This window comes from Henckelia pumila, chromosome 1 (assembly GCF_033568475.1).
Source record: "Henckelia pumila isolate YLH828 chromosome 1, ASM3356847v2, whole genome shotgun sequence".
NCBI lineage: Eukaryota > Viridiplantae > Streptophyta > Magnoliopsida > Lamiales > Gesneriaceae > Henckelia > Henckelia pumila.
Window position 1 is genome coordinate 101509469 of NC_133120.1, and position 18558 is coordinate 101528026.

The 18558-nt window shown below is 35.3% G+C and overlaps 1 protein-coding gene across 2 annotated transcripts; it reads right to left on the minus strand.

Annotated features, from left to right (window-relative positions):
* Nucleotides 1-576: 576 nt before the first annotated feature.
* Nucleotides 577-18323, minus strand: LOC140871277 (uncharacterized). 2 transcript variants are annotated; one of them, XM_073273751.1, is made up of 23 exons: nucleotides 18007-18323; nucleotides 16673-17698; nucleotides 15383-15498; nucleotides 14094-14302; nucleotides 13617-13736; nucleotides 12439-12567; nucleotides 12208-12333; nucleotides 11138-11193; nucleotides 10942-11041; nucleotides 10310-10427; nucleotides 9969-10178; nucleotides 8424-8748; nucleotides 6962-7055; nucleotides 6150-6258; nucleotides 5774-6042; nucleotides 5548-5672; nucleotides 4839-5073; nucleotides 3638-3826; nucleotides 3243-3526; nucleotides 2748-2955; nucleotides 2435-2674; nucleotides 1581-1663; nucleotides 577-982 (listed from the first exon to the last, which is right to left on the minus strand). In XM_073273751.1, exons 2-23 carry the CDS (start codon nucleotides 17506-17508, stop codon nucleotides 823-825), a joined length of 4341 nt encoding a protein of 1446 aa, XP_073129852.1. In that variant the 5' UTR covers nucleotides 17509-17698; nucleotides 18007-18323; the 3' UTR covers nucleotides 577-822. The 2 variants fall into 2 exon arrangements, with proteins under 2 accessions (XP_073129852.1, XP_073129928.1); XM_073273827.1 differs by having other exon boundaries at nucleotides 18000-18323.
* Nucleotides 18324-18558: the final 235 nt, after the last annotated feature.

The following is an 18558-nucleotide window of genomic DNA, read 5'->3' on the forward strand; positions in this document are numbered from 1 at the left end:
AATAATAACACTGACATCAAATTACATATATAACTTATGAAAATATTCATTCATTTTTTTTTTATTTTCTGGTATCCGATAAAATCCATTATCATTTTCAAAATTATAGAAATCATTGTTCCTTCAACTTCATATATTTTTTTTATTTTTTCTATTTCTTCAATTTTTTATTACGTAATTTTTGTTTATCATATTCCGTATCTGTTATCATTTGACTGAAACAAGAATTTCCTTACGGTAGCGAATTCAAGACATAATATCAGCCCCTCAGCAGTATGACAGGCTAAAAAAGAAATTTTAAAACTTTCAATTATCATTATTCTGGAATATAATTTTTTTAAAAACAAAAAAAAAACACTTGACTGGCATGTTACTTACTGAGTTCTTTCTTTTTTTTTTATTCTTTTCCCCAAAACCCCAAACATTTTTTTAAAATCATCTACGCCGAATAAACTTTTAAAAGTGAGAACGCCACTTCCAACATTTCTCATTGGCATCTTGCTTTACAATTAGAATTGAGTCAAATCAACAAACAAAGAAAATTAAATTTTAAATTTTAAAAAAATTTAGAAAATTTCTAGATTTTGGCAACATATATGTCAAAATCGTCGGTTAATTATCATCTTACTATGGCTATAAAAACTGACTGTCAATAGTTGATCTGTACATGAATAAGGACTTTGGCAATATGAGAAAAAGGCTAACTACTTTGCTCAAGCTTTCTATGCTACTGGGATATATATAGACATTGGGACTTTTAGTTTACTGTACATATGCAACGAGATCAGCACTACTCATGATGGGTGGGTTTATCCCATTGCATCACGAAACAGATTCGTACGCCCAAAAGGTATCAGGATCAGGACTGAAGAGAGAGTAATCTTTGACCTCTAGATTTGCTATATTCCAATCCACGAATCGAGCTTGAATTGCCTTGAATAGCAAGAGAATGGTTGGCAAAAGCCACCATTTGTCATCTTCCCTGGAATCACAACAAAGTTGAAAACACATCTCTATACAAATCCCACATACTGAAAAGCATGGATCTTATAATCTTAGTTTGATTGACAACAATATCATATGATTATCTCGGTAGAGAAACGGGATTTCGGGTTCATTCGTTTTTAGCACGCGTTCGGAACATTCCAAATTGACCTTTTCAGTTTTCAATCCCGAACTCCTACTTTGGTTTTTCTTTACTTCATTTTAAACAATTGGAGCAGACGGCAGGTTGAGGTACATTGTATGAAAATGACAGAAATAGGTGCACGGCGGGGGACCGAGTGTAACTCCCATAACGGTAAAGCACAAACAGAAAATACTATATGAAAAGCAAATCACATTGCGAATAAAATATTTTCTCCTAGATCAACTCATTGCATGGCTTGTCATTCAGAGCAACAAAAAAGAAAGAAGGAAAGGAATTCCACCTTTTAGCAAATCCTATACTTAGAAGTTAAAATTTCAAACTGATCATCCATACAACCAGAAAACTGAGGCAGCCTGGCCATTAACGACAGCAGGCATCCTCAATCCAACACCTCAAAAACATGTTGCACGAGAATGTTGATGGAACTCACCTTGAATGCGAAATGTTCCCCTTTTGTTGGGAATTCAACGAGGTAGTTACATAATGAATCATGCCACAGATAAATGCTACACCCTGCAAATTACATTAGAAATAAAAAAAATTAAAGAATCAAACTTAGATTCTTTAAGAATAAGGGCTAAAGCCTCGCATCATTGTCTTTTATTGATTTTCTTCACCATAACATGGTGCGCCATCACTTGCACAATTAACTTGTTATTCAAGGCCACATCTTGCTCTTTCATTTTTCACCATAAACCGAGTAAATTAATGGACACAAACAAGTATCCATCTAAAACCATGGAACGCACGTACATTTTCGGCCTATACCTTCAGAAGTAACTATACTTCTGCTTTGATGGAGATACAGAATATTATTTTTCCATGTACTTGCGATTACCTATCCCAAAGTTTATATGACAATTGACCTGTCTGATCAGCAGGTTGAATCTCACAGTAACAATATTCATTAGCATTGATTTGAAAGCAAGATTTAGTAGTAGACACCATGTTTTCATCAAAACACAGTCGGAAGACACAACAGACAGTGTTAGATGACTAATATTTCAGGAACAACCAGTATCAAAATTTGCAAACGACCAAGTCAAAATCACTGTAAAACAGAAGCAAGATATTACTAGTCAAGTTAATTAAACTCAGCCTCTATGTTCTCCAGAATTTAGGGCTAAACTTGTAGATTGAGAGAATCATAGCCAGGAAATGGCAGTGCATTTTCAGTTGACATGACAAATGCAGTCCTCTCAACCTTTCAATACATTTTCTTATCACTTTCTTCTCTTATATTTTCTCAGGTAAAATAAATGCTGTTGTTTTATCAACACTTACGATGTTTGAGATTGAGCTCGCATTCCACAAGGCATAAACACGAGCAAGTGAAGCTCTTCTAGGCCCATTACTGAACAAGGCATTCAAGCCTGCTGGAAAGGGAGAGAGCAGAGATAGGGGAAGGATAAGAAGCACAGCTAGAAAAGCCCCAAGAGATATCCAGTAGAACAGAAACAGCATAAGAAGAGTAACAAAAAGGTCGGCCAAGAGCATGATAGTAATCATAAGCTGCACTGTCTCCTGAAACACATACGCAAGTTACCGTCATACAGCAAAGATTAGGACAACCAGTATAGTCACAGATTTTGTGTACCTGTCGACCAACAGGCCGAGTGTTGAGCAATAGCATAGAAAATGGATAGAGGTAGTCCCTCTTATACACCAATGATTTTAGGGAAGCTTCATTTATCATACCACCATTGAATCCTCCAGTCATCTTTTTACGTGATAGCAAATGGCTAGTGTAAACCTGACTCTCTTCTGCAAGTTTGACACCACTTTGTGTCCCAGCAGCAAAGTTCCTGAAAGATTGTGCCGAAAATAAAGTAGAGATACATTGTCGTAAATAGGTTAGTAAATACTTAAAATTCCAATATCTTTCTGGCAGGCAATCAAAAAGATAATTATTCAGTTCCCCTGGGAGGGCAAACAATACTGAACAAAGGCCCAGTACAAACCAGAGAAGTCACAAATGAATCCATTGCTCATAATATAAATCAAGATTTGGATCCTAATTAGCTCTTGAATTTTCGACACATCCTTCATTTGAGGTAGAATAATAATTGCATACGGACTCATATGGTACTACCTGGAGAATGAATCACTGTGATCCAAACAGGCGGGCTGGTGAAGATCATAATGAGTAAAATCTCCAGCCACCACAATTATACCCAACTGGTAATACCCACTGGCTGTGGCTTGGAACCACCCAAGCTCAACTTTGACCCCATGAAACTCAAGCTGGGGTCTTCCATGGCTACTAAGCCAATTGATAACGGGAAGTAAAGAGGTTCGAATAGACCCATGCCTCACTGTCCTCAGCTGAGCATTCAAACCAGCAACCAGGCGATTCCAGACAGTTGAAGGTACATGCTAAATTATAGATCAGCACACGTTAGAAGTCAATACACAGAACTATTTTGCTGGTCTGATGTCCATAAATTTCTGAATGCCGTACTATAAATAAAAGAACATTCAGATTACCTGGGCAACGAGATTTGTCAATAATGTGTCACTATACAGATTATATGGTGACATATAACTTCCATCCCCACCAAAAATAATTTGCATCGGAAATCTTTTCCGTATGCTGGTTACCATGTCCAATCGTTTCTCATCACCACCAAGGAAAAATTCAATATATGAAACCATCAAGTCAGGTGTTGCCCCAACCTGCAATACTTGACCTCGTTAAAAAATATATATGAACCAAATTTTCACGAATAAAATGTGTTGGTGTGTTAGTTGTGTCTCATATTGGTTGGGTAAATATCAAGGGAGTTTAATATATATCCAGGATTGACAATGGCATTCTTCCTACAAAAAACTATGGCATCTTATTGGTGATTCACTCTTCAAGCTAGGTTATTAACCAGTTGAGCTTACAAATTTTCACGAGACCGAAAACGAAAAAGCTCTAGAGCTCAGGTCATGAGTGGGTTCCCAAGCACAGATTGTATTAACAAATATTCATGAATACGTTCACAAGTTCAAATCATAGGTATGGTTCATGAATTGAAATATAAAATACATTTAAAAATTATTTTTGAGTTTGCGAGCTCACGAATTGAGGGTTAACACATCTTCAAGCGTTCTTTCAAGCTAGTGATTTGCTTCCACGATCGAAGATGAAGAGGGGAAAACACCCACAAATAGAGGAAAGGGAAAAGGACGGATGTTTTGGGAACTGAATTACACAACTTTTCTTCCTTTAATAAGAAACTAGTTTGTGCAACCCCCTAATTTGTGGAAAACTATCTAAAACAGAATAGTCTACTATATCTTATGCACTACCAAAGAAACTATTAACTATGCATTGCATGTTAACAGATGATGCGACACAATTTCTCATTTGCCAAATAGTTCCTAGACAAATACATTACCAGAAGAAGGTAATTTCGACAAATTAACTCTGTTTGCAACAATTTTGTCCAGAAATAAAGTAACTCCGTTCACCGTGATGTTCTCAAAATCAGAAACAGAATGTATGTGGAACACCATTTCAAATGCCAACATGTTTGAATTATCTAATCCAATAGATCGGCTCTTTAACTGATAGTTATTTGCCAGACATCTGGCACTGATAACTACTTTCAAAATTGTACTTCATTTTTTTTGGCAAATAAATAGATAGTTAAAGAGTTTATCCAAAAGAAACAACTCCATGGTATTCAATTATTCCAACCTTCATTCCTTTGTATAGAGCACGTGATCGGCAAGAACGAAGACAAGAATGGTCATATTCAGACTTGACAAACTCCTGAAGCCGATGTATTTTATTTCTCCTACGCCACTGTTTCCAGGACCAGGCACAAGGATATGCGAGGACTGAAAGTATGCTATGTACTGACCCTTCCCACCATTCATATGTGGCAACAGAGTTTATCTCATCAATGAATCTGTTAAAAGCATCTTCATACCTGGTAGTCAAAGAAAATATTATCTCAGGTGACCACAGAATTATATGATGGTGAAGAGAATAGAGACAGAAAACTCTGTATAACTTTGTGGATGAACTTGGAAACTTTTTCAGTTGTCCACTTATTAAATGTTGAGTGCATCTAAAAATCAAATGCATACCAAAAAATATCTATATGTATATATACTACAGATAAAAAATGTACTTCAATAGATCCGGCGTCATTAGCTAGATTTCAAAAGGCATTTAAGGACATAGGGAAATTTTTTTTTTATAAGAAACTTTATATATTATATACGAGACATTGGGAATATCACCAATAGTCAATTGGCACGAAGTTTGCAGTAAAGTATTAATATTGGGTGGGCAGAAAGCACACCAACAAGCTAATGTATAATAAATTTCAATCAAAAGAGCATATTTCAGCATGTATTGATGGTTACAGATTTTTATGTTTATATGTATTCATTCTTACACAATCTCAAATATTGCTGAGGGAGGCGAATATGGAAGATGCCAAGGTTCTCTAAATGTATTGGGACCCATAAAATACATCCTATGTACATGACTCTGAGTTTCTTCTGCTCGGGAACCACGAACCTGTAGTGTAAGCAATGCAATAACAAATAGGTATTAGCTTATGTAAGACACTGACAAGAAACAACGGTAACCAAACTAGGTAATCGAAGGGATATGCTTACCTCAGATAATGAAAGTAGATAAGGAAAACGATTATCAGAATGATGTTCGAGAGAATTCACTCTGTCATATGAGTTTCCTGATCCAATCAGTTTGATTCTTAGAGTACTTAACAATAAAGCTAGGAGCATGACAACACACGATAGGAGTAACGAAAAAGGCCAGGGGCCACCAAATGTATATATCAGCTCCTCAAAAGGTGTGTAGCACTTAGGTGTTCTGTATTTGTCAGATATGCATTTAAAAGGGCAATGCGATTGAGTGACTCCACCTGCAGTATTTCATCCCATCTGTAGTGTAAGTGGCAGAAATTAACTAAGTTTGTGCAGTAAAAAAACTGAGATTTCACATTAAATTTTTTATCATCCACCACGATACCTCTCATATATATATAATTAGCACGAGCGGGAAGGACCTCAAGGGAACAAGGCCTACAAAGATTTGGATCAGATCCTTCAACATCCTTGTACGTTCCGACAGGGCATTCCTATAACACAACAGCCCATATAAAGAAATTCAGAAGCATAACCTAAAAACATAAAATATTATCTACAGTATGCATTGTAGTGAAAAAAATAACCAGCAAAAATATACCCTGACACCATTTAAGATGCAAACAATGTTATTCCAATTTCCGGCTGACATTTTTTACAAAAACGATTAGCATGTGCATTGGACCTTATATGCATATACTCTGAAAATCCAGTGTAAGGATCAACCATACCTGGTTAAGACTGATACACCGGCAATCATTACGGATATGAGGTTTATTAGGCAAAGAACAAAAACTAGATAAAATAATGACATCTTGGATTTTGTAAACAACTTCTTTATCACCTTTAATAGCCACCCACGCCTCGAGATTATTTACTTACGAAACCCTAGTTTGTTTCAACAAATTGAACGGAAGGAAAATAGATGTCAACAAAACAGAATATTCCCACTTAGACAATTACAATGAAATTTGTTTCCTCAATCAAGAGAACGAGAAAAAGACTCTGTTTCTGCCAATCTATCCAATCACAATTCACAAGTATAAATAAATGTAAAAATAAAAATCACTGTTACATCTAAAACTGCCTTTTTTTCTCCTTACTATGACATTCTTTGTTTGTTCTTAATCTTCTTCGTGCGATATATGCACAACTGACCAAATGTACAGGAGAAGATAGTGAGAACGAAGAACATACTGTACAGAATGTACCATACAGGCCTTTGGGGCATTGCTTCCCTGTAATTGTACCATTCTCCCCGTGAAAGCCATCTCCACTTCCAGAACCACCACTGTTAGACAATGTAAGGGAATTATGCTATCAAATATATATTTTGTAATATTTGATTTGATAGATAGCATATTATTGGTAGGATAATATTCTAATATTTTATAATTCCTTAATTAATTATTGGGATTGACTTTCCACCATTGTATATTTAAAGCTGTATTGTGAACCAGAACAATAAATTCTCTTCTCCTTCATATTTCTACAGTAATGTAAACACATTTCAATGAAAACCAATGTAATGTCTGTTTTTTTTCTGCAGAGTCGCTACATCCTGCTAAAGAATGAGTAAGAAATGTTCACACTCAAAAACCATCAACTTTGACATTAAACACTCCTGTTCTAGAATCTATCGGATCTCAAAAATATGATACACCAAAATAGCTGGAGCAATAAAGCACCAAATAGCAGGAAGAGCAGCCAACAAAACATGTATTTCAATCCACAATAATTTGTAATTATTTTTAACTTAGTCTCTAATACTACATTTGAACATATCTGAAACAAATCTTCTACATTAATGAACTGATGCACTATTTCGGAAATCATCTTTCCTGGTATTTCAAAAGTTAATATAATTTGAACATGAAAAAAATATCGTAAACAACGAAAACATGCACTAGCCAACATTTTTGGGTGAAGCAAAAGTATCACAGGCAAGCAAAAATAGTTATCAAATGTGATTAAAAAAATGTGATAAAAAAGAGATAAATTTAAAGTAAATATTAAAAATGAAGCTGTCATACCAAAGTAAACCAAGATTCTAAAAAGCACACGCGTGACTAAATGTTGAGGTCAAGCTTAAGCGAGTTTAGTACAACATTAAGTGTGAAAAAACGTTTTTAGTTTTTACTATAATTCAAATTATATCAAGTCAATCAATTGACACTTTTAAGAATAAATAAATGTATAAATCTTAGAATTTTTCTTCTATCAAGAGTAACAAGAATACGGTCTCTTTAGGGTTTTTTGTTTAAAAGTTTATATAACCAAATATTAATATTTAAATTTTAAAAAGTTAGCTTTTATCAAAAGAAAATAATAAAAGATTACTTAAAATTCGAAAAAATGTTATGTTTTATCTAAAAAGTTCACACTCAACAAAGCTTAATGTGATCATCCTTACGTTCACCACTTTTTCCATGCTTTAGTCCGAATCGAAGTTTTTTCTTCACGCCGCGCTTTGTAGAAAACTGAAGTAAACAAATTGATGCTCCAAAAATAGTTGAACAAAGAATACGAAGGAAATGAAATGCAACCCAATTATAAGTTCCAAACAATGATATTCAAAGTAATTTGTTATCACGCGATTGTCCGTTATAAAAATCAAGGTCGATACAAAAACAAAGCTTCCCGGCAAGAATAATCATACCTTAATTCAATGGTGCCATCCACAGATGCCAGAGGAACATATTCCTCTCCAACCGCTATCTTAGACCAATGAAAATGAATTCTTCCACCCCCACCCCCGCCCCCGCCCAAAATGCCACCATAGCCTCCAAGCACAGAGAAAGAGGAGTTTTCTGCGAGTGAAAGAGATTGAAGAAAAAGAAGAATAGTCCCACCAGAACCTCCACCAAGTCCACCAATGAGAGTTCCATTACGGTTGCGAGTCGGTCTATGACAACTTTGGCCATCAGCACTGATAAACCCATAGTTGTCGAGCCTTAGAAGTGGCCATTGTCTAGATCCAATCACTATGAGGCATAAAATGGATAATTGGTTACTATCAGTTGCATGATCAAACACAAGGACATGGATGATCAATGATACTCAGCACACAAGAAGTGTCAATTATGTGTGCCACTTTTTTTTTTTTTTTGATAAGAAACGTAAAATATTATATAATTAAAATAGGGTTGATTACAAAGGTGAACCAGTGGTCCACGACTAGCACTAATCTACTACGAGAAAAACAAACTACTTCAATACAAGACTCCAATCTCTATACAAATCTGAAAGCGCAAACGATCGGAATTCTGTTAAATTATGTATCCAAGCTGCAACTGTTAACTTAATCTTATCCCAAATTTCTCCAAGCGAAACTTTTTTGTCTTTGAAGATCCTGCTATTCCTTTCCATCCAAACTGACCAACAAACGCAGTGGGTTATAGCTGCCCACAGAATTCTCCCCTTTCTTCCCACTTATTCACACAACATACGCACACATGAAAGTTATCCAAAGTTTGATTGTTTGAATGTGGTTTTAAGGCATCCCTCAGTCTTGAGACAAAAGCACTGATATATAAGGGAAAATGCATGTTCCCAACCTTTACTAAGGCCTACATGGTCAGAAGAAACAAATGCCCAACATCAAAACTTTAATTTGGATTTCAGTTTATACTTCATATGAGGGAATTACATCCATATCCTTTTCCAAAATAAAAATATCAAACTTATCAAATATAACATTAAAATACACATAGCCGTCAAACTGAGAAGTGATATGGACTTTGATCTTAGTCAATCATAACGCTCGAAATCTTGAATTTTTATTCAGAGGTGATACTTGTTGATGATAGTAAAATACACATATAGAGGATAAGACATGCAGTTCACACGAATCTATTGCCACCCAACTTTTCATTTTGAGACATGGCACAGCCATTGATGGGATAAATTGGTGTGATGAAACATGTTAAAGCCACGATAGTTCATAAATATCAGATATTTAGAAAAAAGAGAAAAAAAGTTGACTTCAAAGCCATGAGAGATAATTTATATAAATTATTGAATAATAAAAATAATGAAATTACAGGCACGTAAAAAGAATTTTAGAAATGCAGTTCAGCGTTGCAACCGAGTATGAAACTTTGGTTCGATGTATGAAAATAAGGAAATCAATAAAACCTAAAACTAGTTTTCCTTCAGGCCGATAAATGTAAGAGAGAGACCCAGAGGGAGTTTAAATGCTAACCTATCATCCCACCACCAGCCACATATCCGTCAGATTTATTGACACTTTCAGTTCCACTACCCAACTCACAAGGAAGATCAGCGCTTCCATATTCGCAACCGCCTTCACTCATAATACCATTGAAAAATCCTGATCCACCTCTCCCACCATGTCCCGCACCGGCACCGGCTCCATTTGAGTAGTTCCCCCTCCCAACACCAGTTTTGCAACCTGTGAATCATTCAATATTATGAGAAACTATTAAGATATCTTTCATATATATGAGGCCTCACAAATCTCAATGCTAGAATGTAAGAACAGGAATATTAGTAATTTGACCAGCGAGAATCCAAGATAGATACCTAATTCTGATGCAGTTATTGTGCCGTTATTTTCCACAATGATTGTCCTCGCCCTGTGAATATGAACAACACTTCCTTTTATCATTCCATTCACCAGAATATCTTCAACGCGACAAACCTGTAAGAGCAGCATTAGTAAGATGTTGGACAGCTTACATCCACAGGAGGTAGTCTGAATACTATGTTAGTGATATACAGAAGGTCCAAAAGTGGAAGCATAAAATGCTCTTAGAATTACAAGCATATAACCGCCATACACTTAGACGGTCGTACGTTTGCACGAACAAATCCTGGAATCTTAAGTGCCTGCACAATTGTTGTGTGAAAATTATTCCTAATGGCATGTCGGCATCTAGGAAAGCAGAAGGTAAAGGGAAGGTGCTTAATTCATACTGGCATAAAGATTCTATACAGTAAAAAAGTCAAGGCAGCACAAAATAAGTCATTGTCAATTTAGTGACTAAATTTCATGACCAAGAGCATCCACAGGCTGCTATTTCAGGAGTACAAATTGATTAGAACGGAGAAGGAAGGAATTTCATATCCTGTAAACAGTTTCACAGAATTCACTGCACCACAAGTCTGAAACTCATTGCATGTGACAGTTGATGGAAAAGCATATTTTTGCTTACTTGCATAGAGAACGACAATGTGTAATTAACATGACAATCATCTGGCGGAGTTATCAGATCACTTGGACATGTCGAACTCCCACAAAGAGATGTAGTCACCCTATTTAACGATAATGAAATGTGATTGAAATTGCAGATAGTAGAGAATAATCGAATCAATTCACACTGAGTAATCAAATGCAGCCAATTTTCTTACAAGCTTCTACTGTCATCATCATCCAATGGAGCTTGAAGTAAAGATCCAGGGCCAACCTAACATACAACAAATTTTTCGAAGAATTAAAATACTGGATAATTAAATTAAATTCAAGAAACGGAGAGGTGATTAATGGAAATGAAAAAGTTACATGAAAAGGGAGAATACCATAATCTTTTCAAACGAATAGTCATGCCAATATTCTGATCGATTCAATAAAAGGAGCATAAAATTTCCAAGTATAATAGAAGCTATACTTAATTATGCACACAAGGTGACTAGTCCTACTGCAAATACCAATTACAGTTTCAAATGCTAAGGGGTATGAGACATACCACTCATAAAACATATTATATGGTAGTTGTGCAAAATCAGATGACAGAAAAGAAACCTAAGAGAATGATAATTCAAAATATTGCAGGAGAGAATGCTGCAAAGCAACTAATATATTGAAAGAAAAGTTTGACAACACTAAAACCCTTTAAATTTTTGTCAATTAACAAAAGACTTTCCCAAGTTTAAATGATTACAACACCTCAGTAGGTGAACATTGATCAACACTCCTTATGGTCATCCGTCGTTGTCCTAAAAAAGTGTTCAATGACATCCTTAATCAAAACCTTACAACTTAGAATTTTTTTCACCGATCATGGAGTGTCACCGCAATTGTCAGCTCTAAAGAAGCAAGTAATATTCGAAATTATAATTGTTAGAAACCTGATGAGGTGCCCTTACGTCAAGCAGACAAGTACATTATTTACATGGACACGCCGAGAACGCAAAATAATAGAACATCTAAAGATTTCTTGCAAGGATAGGGGTTCATTTGAAACTATTCAAACATCAGGGAGGGTATTTTTGTAGGCAAGCCTCAACCTGATTTGCTACTAAAATACTGATAAATCATTTTTGCTTAAAGAAGACCTGTTTCAATCTTCAGACTCTGTTTATAGCCACGTAGCTGTTAAGCTAAGATTAAAAAAAATTGCGACCTGAATACCTGATGTAATCTATCTTAAGCAGTAGAACAAATGAAAGAAGATAAAAACATACTTTAATCTATAACTTACGGTAATATTATAAAAAAGTGACAAGGAAAGTCTTTGGCCTTTGATTGCATCACCCTGACCAGTTAGCTGTAAAAGACCTTGACCATATAGACCCAAATTTGCATTTGAACTTATGACAGAGTTATCCTGCAACAAATTGTTTGGAGTGGAGATAGGAATTATGCATGCATAATCAAAAATAATTTAGAACAGGGCGTCTATCAAGTAAACAAAAACGCATTTAATTATTACCTTCAGAACAACAAGATTTCTTACTTCAAGAACAGAGATGGCAACATCCGAGTTTCCACCACCATCGACTAGGATTTGAGAGTTTAACATGAGTAACATTTTTACAGATACCCTAAAAGCACCATAGACCTTCATTGACACAAAAAAAACGATTATTTGTCGCTATACAGGGAGTTTTATTTATAATTAGAGTTTTTTGCATCAAACCCCCCGTGAAATGTTAAAAATACAAACTTCACCCATGTGAAATTTAATACGCATCCCAAACCTTAACCTTTTATAAATGCACATTTTACCCGTCAGGACGAGTTGTTGAACATACATTGTTGTTGTTGTACCTAAGTAACAATTTTTTGTTGACAATATTAGGTCTATAGTACGAAAATGTCTTTCTATTATTGTAATAATTTTCATATCTATTTTAGAGTACTTTGTGGACCACTGGTCCACCTCTTGTATTTACTTTCTATATTTTATTAATAATATATGTATTTCTTATCAAAAAATAATAATAATAATTTTCATATCTATTTAAATACATCAACTACATCAGAATACACATTTTTTCTTCACAAATACACGTGATGTGTTTAAGTGGATATAAAAATTATTACAATACTAGAATGACCTTTTAGTATCATAGACTTAATATTTTAAAAAATATGGTCATTTAGGCACAGCAACAACGCAAGTTCAATAACTCGTCTTGACAAGGGTTAAACGTGCAACTATTATAAAAGGTTGAGGGCTGGAATGCCTATTAAATTTTTACAGGTAAGCGCATTGTCCCAACTTGTAAGGTTGGAGAATTCGAGCTAAAACACCCCTTCAGTTAGTCACAAGTGAAGTTATAGCAGCCGATGCATAAACTTCCTGATGTACGCTAGCTGTCGATGTACGTTATGCTTATTGCTTTTAAAAGAACGAACAAGGGGGAAAACAGAAACAGCACGTTACTGGTGCAAAGTTGCAAACAGGAGCTCATTTAGCATTTCTTATAATCTAGTGATGTCCAACGATATGGATGAACGTTCAGAAATAAGATTGCTTGAAAGATTTAAGTTTTAAATTACCAATTCAGGGATCATGTTGTGCAGATTAATAATGATAAAAACTAAATCAATAAATTTCTGAATTTAGCAGCTGTAAAAGATACACAACATGAGCAACTCTTTTACCTTTATTGTTGAATCACTAATCAGAAGTTCCTCTGCAACAAGCTCAAATTCTGATACAGGAAAATCATGCAATCCAAAGATTATGCTGCTTCTATTGTACAGGCTTATCTGACCTCTCACCTTCAAAATGATGAGTTTGAAAAAATTTGTCAAAAAACTTAATTCATTACCAAAAATAAATGACTGGGACACTGATGTTCAGTTTTTTTTTTTTTTTAAATAATATGCAATTGATTTATAAGATAATTGAGGGATTATTTGCATGAGAGTTGATGCATATCCAATTAGTATAGAAGTTGTTCGTCTGTTTGTTTCTGTGTACACGTGCGTGCATTTATATATCCTTCCTTAAGAAGGTGCTAAACATATGCACATAAATATGTACAACTGCACGACATTTCCATCGACTACCTGTCAATTACATGCACATATATGCTCAAAAACTTCAGACGTTGAGAAAAAAGTATGATTGAGGACCTGAACTCTTGTCCAAAGGAGAGGAACCAAAACTTTTGCATTGTTCTCAATATAAACATTTGTCCACAATGGGCTAGTAGAAAAATCCAGCAAAGGAGTTTCTGTTTCCGTGGTCACATTGTCATTGTCAACACGTAAACTCAGCACAGATGCATCGAAGTAAGTACCTGCAGCCCCACCATTCCAAGAACAGCCGATACTGTAACCACCTACCACATAGAAAAACAAATCAAGCAGGAGACTCAGGCAAAACCAGCACTAAAATCAGTTACTTAAAGAATATATACATCCACTCAAAAAAAATGAGTATTTACTCGAGACACATAAAAAAGATATATAAATGTAAGAAAACTACTCAATAAAAGTAGACAGGTCAATAACACACGCCATGCATGCCACTGATGTCATAAAAACTTTAGCAACGGATAAACAAAAGGTGCAAAGAAACACGTTCAAAATTTAAAGTAGCAGCAGTTTCCCATGAATTTTATGTTTCCAATTATATTCAAGATGTAAAATGTTCCCTCCCTGCATACATTCTATTGAGTGCAGAACAAAGACATGTAGCTATGTCTGGATCTGTCTTTAGTGTTTTTTGAAAAAAAAAATTAAAATACTTCTTAAAAAATGCATTCTAGAAATCACATCATTTAAAAATGTGTTTATGTTAGTAATCTCATATAAGATATATCCAATTTTCGATGCTGTGTGGCGTGTTTGAAATTTTCATATATTGTTTATTGAACCAGAATAATATGATGATAAAGTATTTTGTGGGGGTAGTGAAAATTTGTTTAAAATTAATAAAGTTGACAGAAAATGTAAAAGAAAAATAGATTTTGGCAGGAAAAAGTGTAAATTGTATTTGATTTCATTTTTTTTAATGGAAATGAAGGACTATAACATATGGATCTAAGCATACCCATGGTTTTTTTCCTCGAACATGCAGCATAGGTTCCACATTTAGATGTTTCGATTTTTTCTTAGCTAAAAGTATCACACAAAATACTCAAAAGTAAATATCTTATGGTGTTATCCAAGTATGAGTATAATGACTATCAAGAAGCAAGAAAATTAGTAATGAAAAACAACAAAATTAATCCAGTAGCTGAATCCCGGATGTACAAGTTTTTGCATGTGACTTTCCACCATCATGTCAAAACCATTACCTTAAAAAATTCTACAACAAAAGGAAGTCTAAACTGTCATAAAATGCTAGAGTATTAAGACAACAATCGGATATGAGCATCTATAATAGACAGGTAAGAGATGTGTGAATGTGTACAAACCATGCACTGTGACTTTTACATCCTCTTGTTTGCTGTAACAGTTCATTGATATCCTACCACCTCCACCTCCACCAAGTCCCCGCCCGCCAGAAGCACTGATTATACCAAAGCCCTTCCTGTCCCGTCAGAGCATTTCACCAACACTCATACAGTATCAAATTAACTACCGAAGAAATTGAATCTTCAAGACACGTATTTAGGTAAATACCAAGCAATATCTATAAGTAAGAATATTATAAGACTATCAGTTTCTGATAGTTTCCAGCACTTCTGAAAGAAGTGTAAAAGCCATTTAATCCTCTGAGGTACTAGTATGAACAATTTGGGTGACTAGTAGGTGCATATAATGCCCTAATGAAGTTCTAGACAAAGCTTCGAATTTCTAAAACCATGGCTGTGAGATCAAACTGAAAAAGGTAAAGTCTTTAAAAAATTATATTGAAGAGAATAAAAAAAATAGGACTCCAAAGTATGCAAGTTCCATATTGCAAGATAACCATAGACAATTTTCATACTTTACAATGTGTGTTTCTTGTTCTCATTTCTTCCAAACTTTGCAAATATAACCAGCAAAAAATAATAACTAATAACCAAGCATTTCCTCCAATAAAAATATACAGGTGTTTTCAACACAATTACCATTTTTTTGTATTGAGGTGTTAGGCTTCATAACTTGTGGTCTTATCGGTAAACATAGATTTCACAAAAAGAATGACAAGTTCAAAAAACATCAACAAAATACTGGTATGCACTCTTAAGTACATTGCATGTGTTGGTCGTTATGGCTGGAAAGGAACGGAAGAATATTTGAATGCAGAGAAGATGCGGTGGAAGAACTTTGGGACAAGATCAAATTGAGAGTATCCATTTGGGCACACAAGTGTTCAAATTTTCAATCTTTGGCGACACTAGACTTGTATAGGGATTGGAGATTGGCTCTGATTTAGATTGATAGCTTACTTTGTTTGCTTTGGACACTAGTATGCTTTTGTGGACCACTGGTCCACTGTTTGTATCCTAAGTAAATTCATATTATCAATAAAATTATAGTTTCTTATCAAAAAAAAAAAAAGATAGCACCTAATTCGTATCATGAAACTGACATTGCAAAATGGGCGTATTCATGTTTTTTCCACAAATATGTTCAGGAAATATGATTAGAGGTTTGAAAGTTATGTGAGACGAACCCAATTTGCATCTCAAAATTTTTCACAATCAAGACCGTAGGCCAAAAAGAATACAAATACAGCGACATCAGAAGTATAGAGTTCAAGCAGGAAGTTTACTCACAGTTTTGGAGCTTGCACAACAATACTTCCACCTGATCCACCACCTCCAAGTGAACCTCCATCCCCACCTTCTGCCAGTACAGATCCATTTATATGAAGAATTTCCTTCACATCAAGCCAGACACGCCCACCACCATTTCCCCCAGATTTGTGGTCATCTGACGTGCCACCACCATTACTTCCATAAGCCCATGGCTTAGATAAAGTTGACCATGAATAGACATCTCCGCCCCAGAAGTTTGTGACATTAGTTTTCAAACAGGATGCACCCCGCCCACCATGCCCCCCACCACCTCCATCATAGCCAACTGGTGTTCCACTGGTCTGGGAAGGTGGTAATCCGCCTAATGCAGAGGTATTCAGAGAAGAATTAAACTCCAAAGCCAGACTGAGAGCAGAAAAAACAACAGTTCCAGCGACTATGGAAGCATTTTGACCAACTTTGACATTTCCTGATAAATTAAAACTTATCGTACAGCCTTCTATTGGGCAAACAATTTGTACATAAGGAAGTATCTCCAGATTTCCAGTGCCAACTACATAAACATCAGAATTCATATACAGATTTGAATTGAGTAAACAGGTGGTATTGAATGAACCAATTCCTTTCAAGTCCTCACAAGAAATGTAACTATCATAAAGGTTAAAAAATCTGGATTTTTTAAACTGGGAAATGGCTGTGGTTTGAGTTTCACCCAGTGAACATAGATCATCTGATCCTCCCAACATGGACGCCTGTTCGTCACACCGGCTCAATGACTGAGAGAGAACGAATACTGAAACATATCCAGACAACAGGCACCAGCAAATATGATACCGAGTTTTAATTGGATGCATTGCCAGCCACAGTGTGAATTACCATATGCTTCGGTGTTAACACTCTTTAGTATGGCATACTTCTAGGCTCTGTGTACTCAGTTGGAGATAATGCTGCAATTGTAAACTACAGAGATTCTTGAGTGAGCATTAACAACCTAATCCTTGAACACCTTCAAAACCATGATATAGGAACTAGTAAAGAGTTCACCTGTAGACAGGAAACACATACAGCAATTCAAAATGTGTCTCGAGTACTAACAATCTGATCTTCTTAAGAGTATGAAAGACCAAACATGCACCGAAAGTATCAAGGCTATGTTTTTATGCCAGCTTTCAAGAAAATGCAAAGTGCCGACAACTCACCAAAATAATAACAAAAACCAGAACCAAAGATATGAAATAGAAAGCATAAACACGCGAAAAAGCATTAAAAGAAAACCATCCGTGCATACATGTAATGCAGAATGAAAGAGCAAAAACAAAACAAACACAAGAAATTCACACAAAACCTCTAACCCGATGGATCCTCAACGGGTATAGTGCATCATAACAGCGTGAATTAAGATTTCAACATCAACTGGGTATGACTCGGTGATCAAGGCAAAGTAAAGATCGAACAGGAAAAAGTAGCAGTGACAATTAGATTGAAATCGAGTAGAATCTGGCTGTAAAAAGGGAATTCGTGCTTCACACGATCTTGTGCTGTTGGAGTATATCACCCGTTTCTGCGCTGTCTCCAGTATCGCATTGGATGGAGAGGAGTGACAGAGAGAGTGAAGCAGAAGAGTCAATGGGGGAGTCCAAAAGCCAAAAGGTGAATATGCATAGCTGTATTCCGGAATGCTCTGTATTGTTTCAAAATGTTCATCAATTATTTTATTTATTTTTAAAAAAATTAATTTTTTTTTGATTGATTTTTTATTTTATTTTTTTATTTCTTTTTTCTTTTTTTCTTTTGAAGATTTTGATTTGATTTTGCTTCCCATAATATCCGCAATTGTCATTAAAAGCGCCAAGGTAGTTTTAGAGCCCGTTTGGATTTTGTAGACATTTTTTAAAATAAGTGCT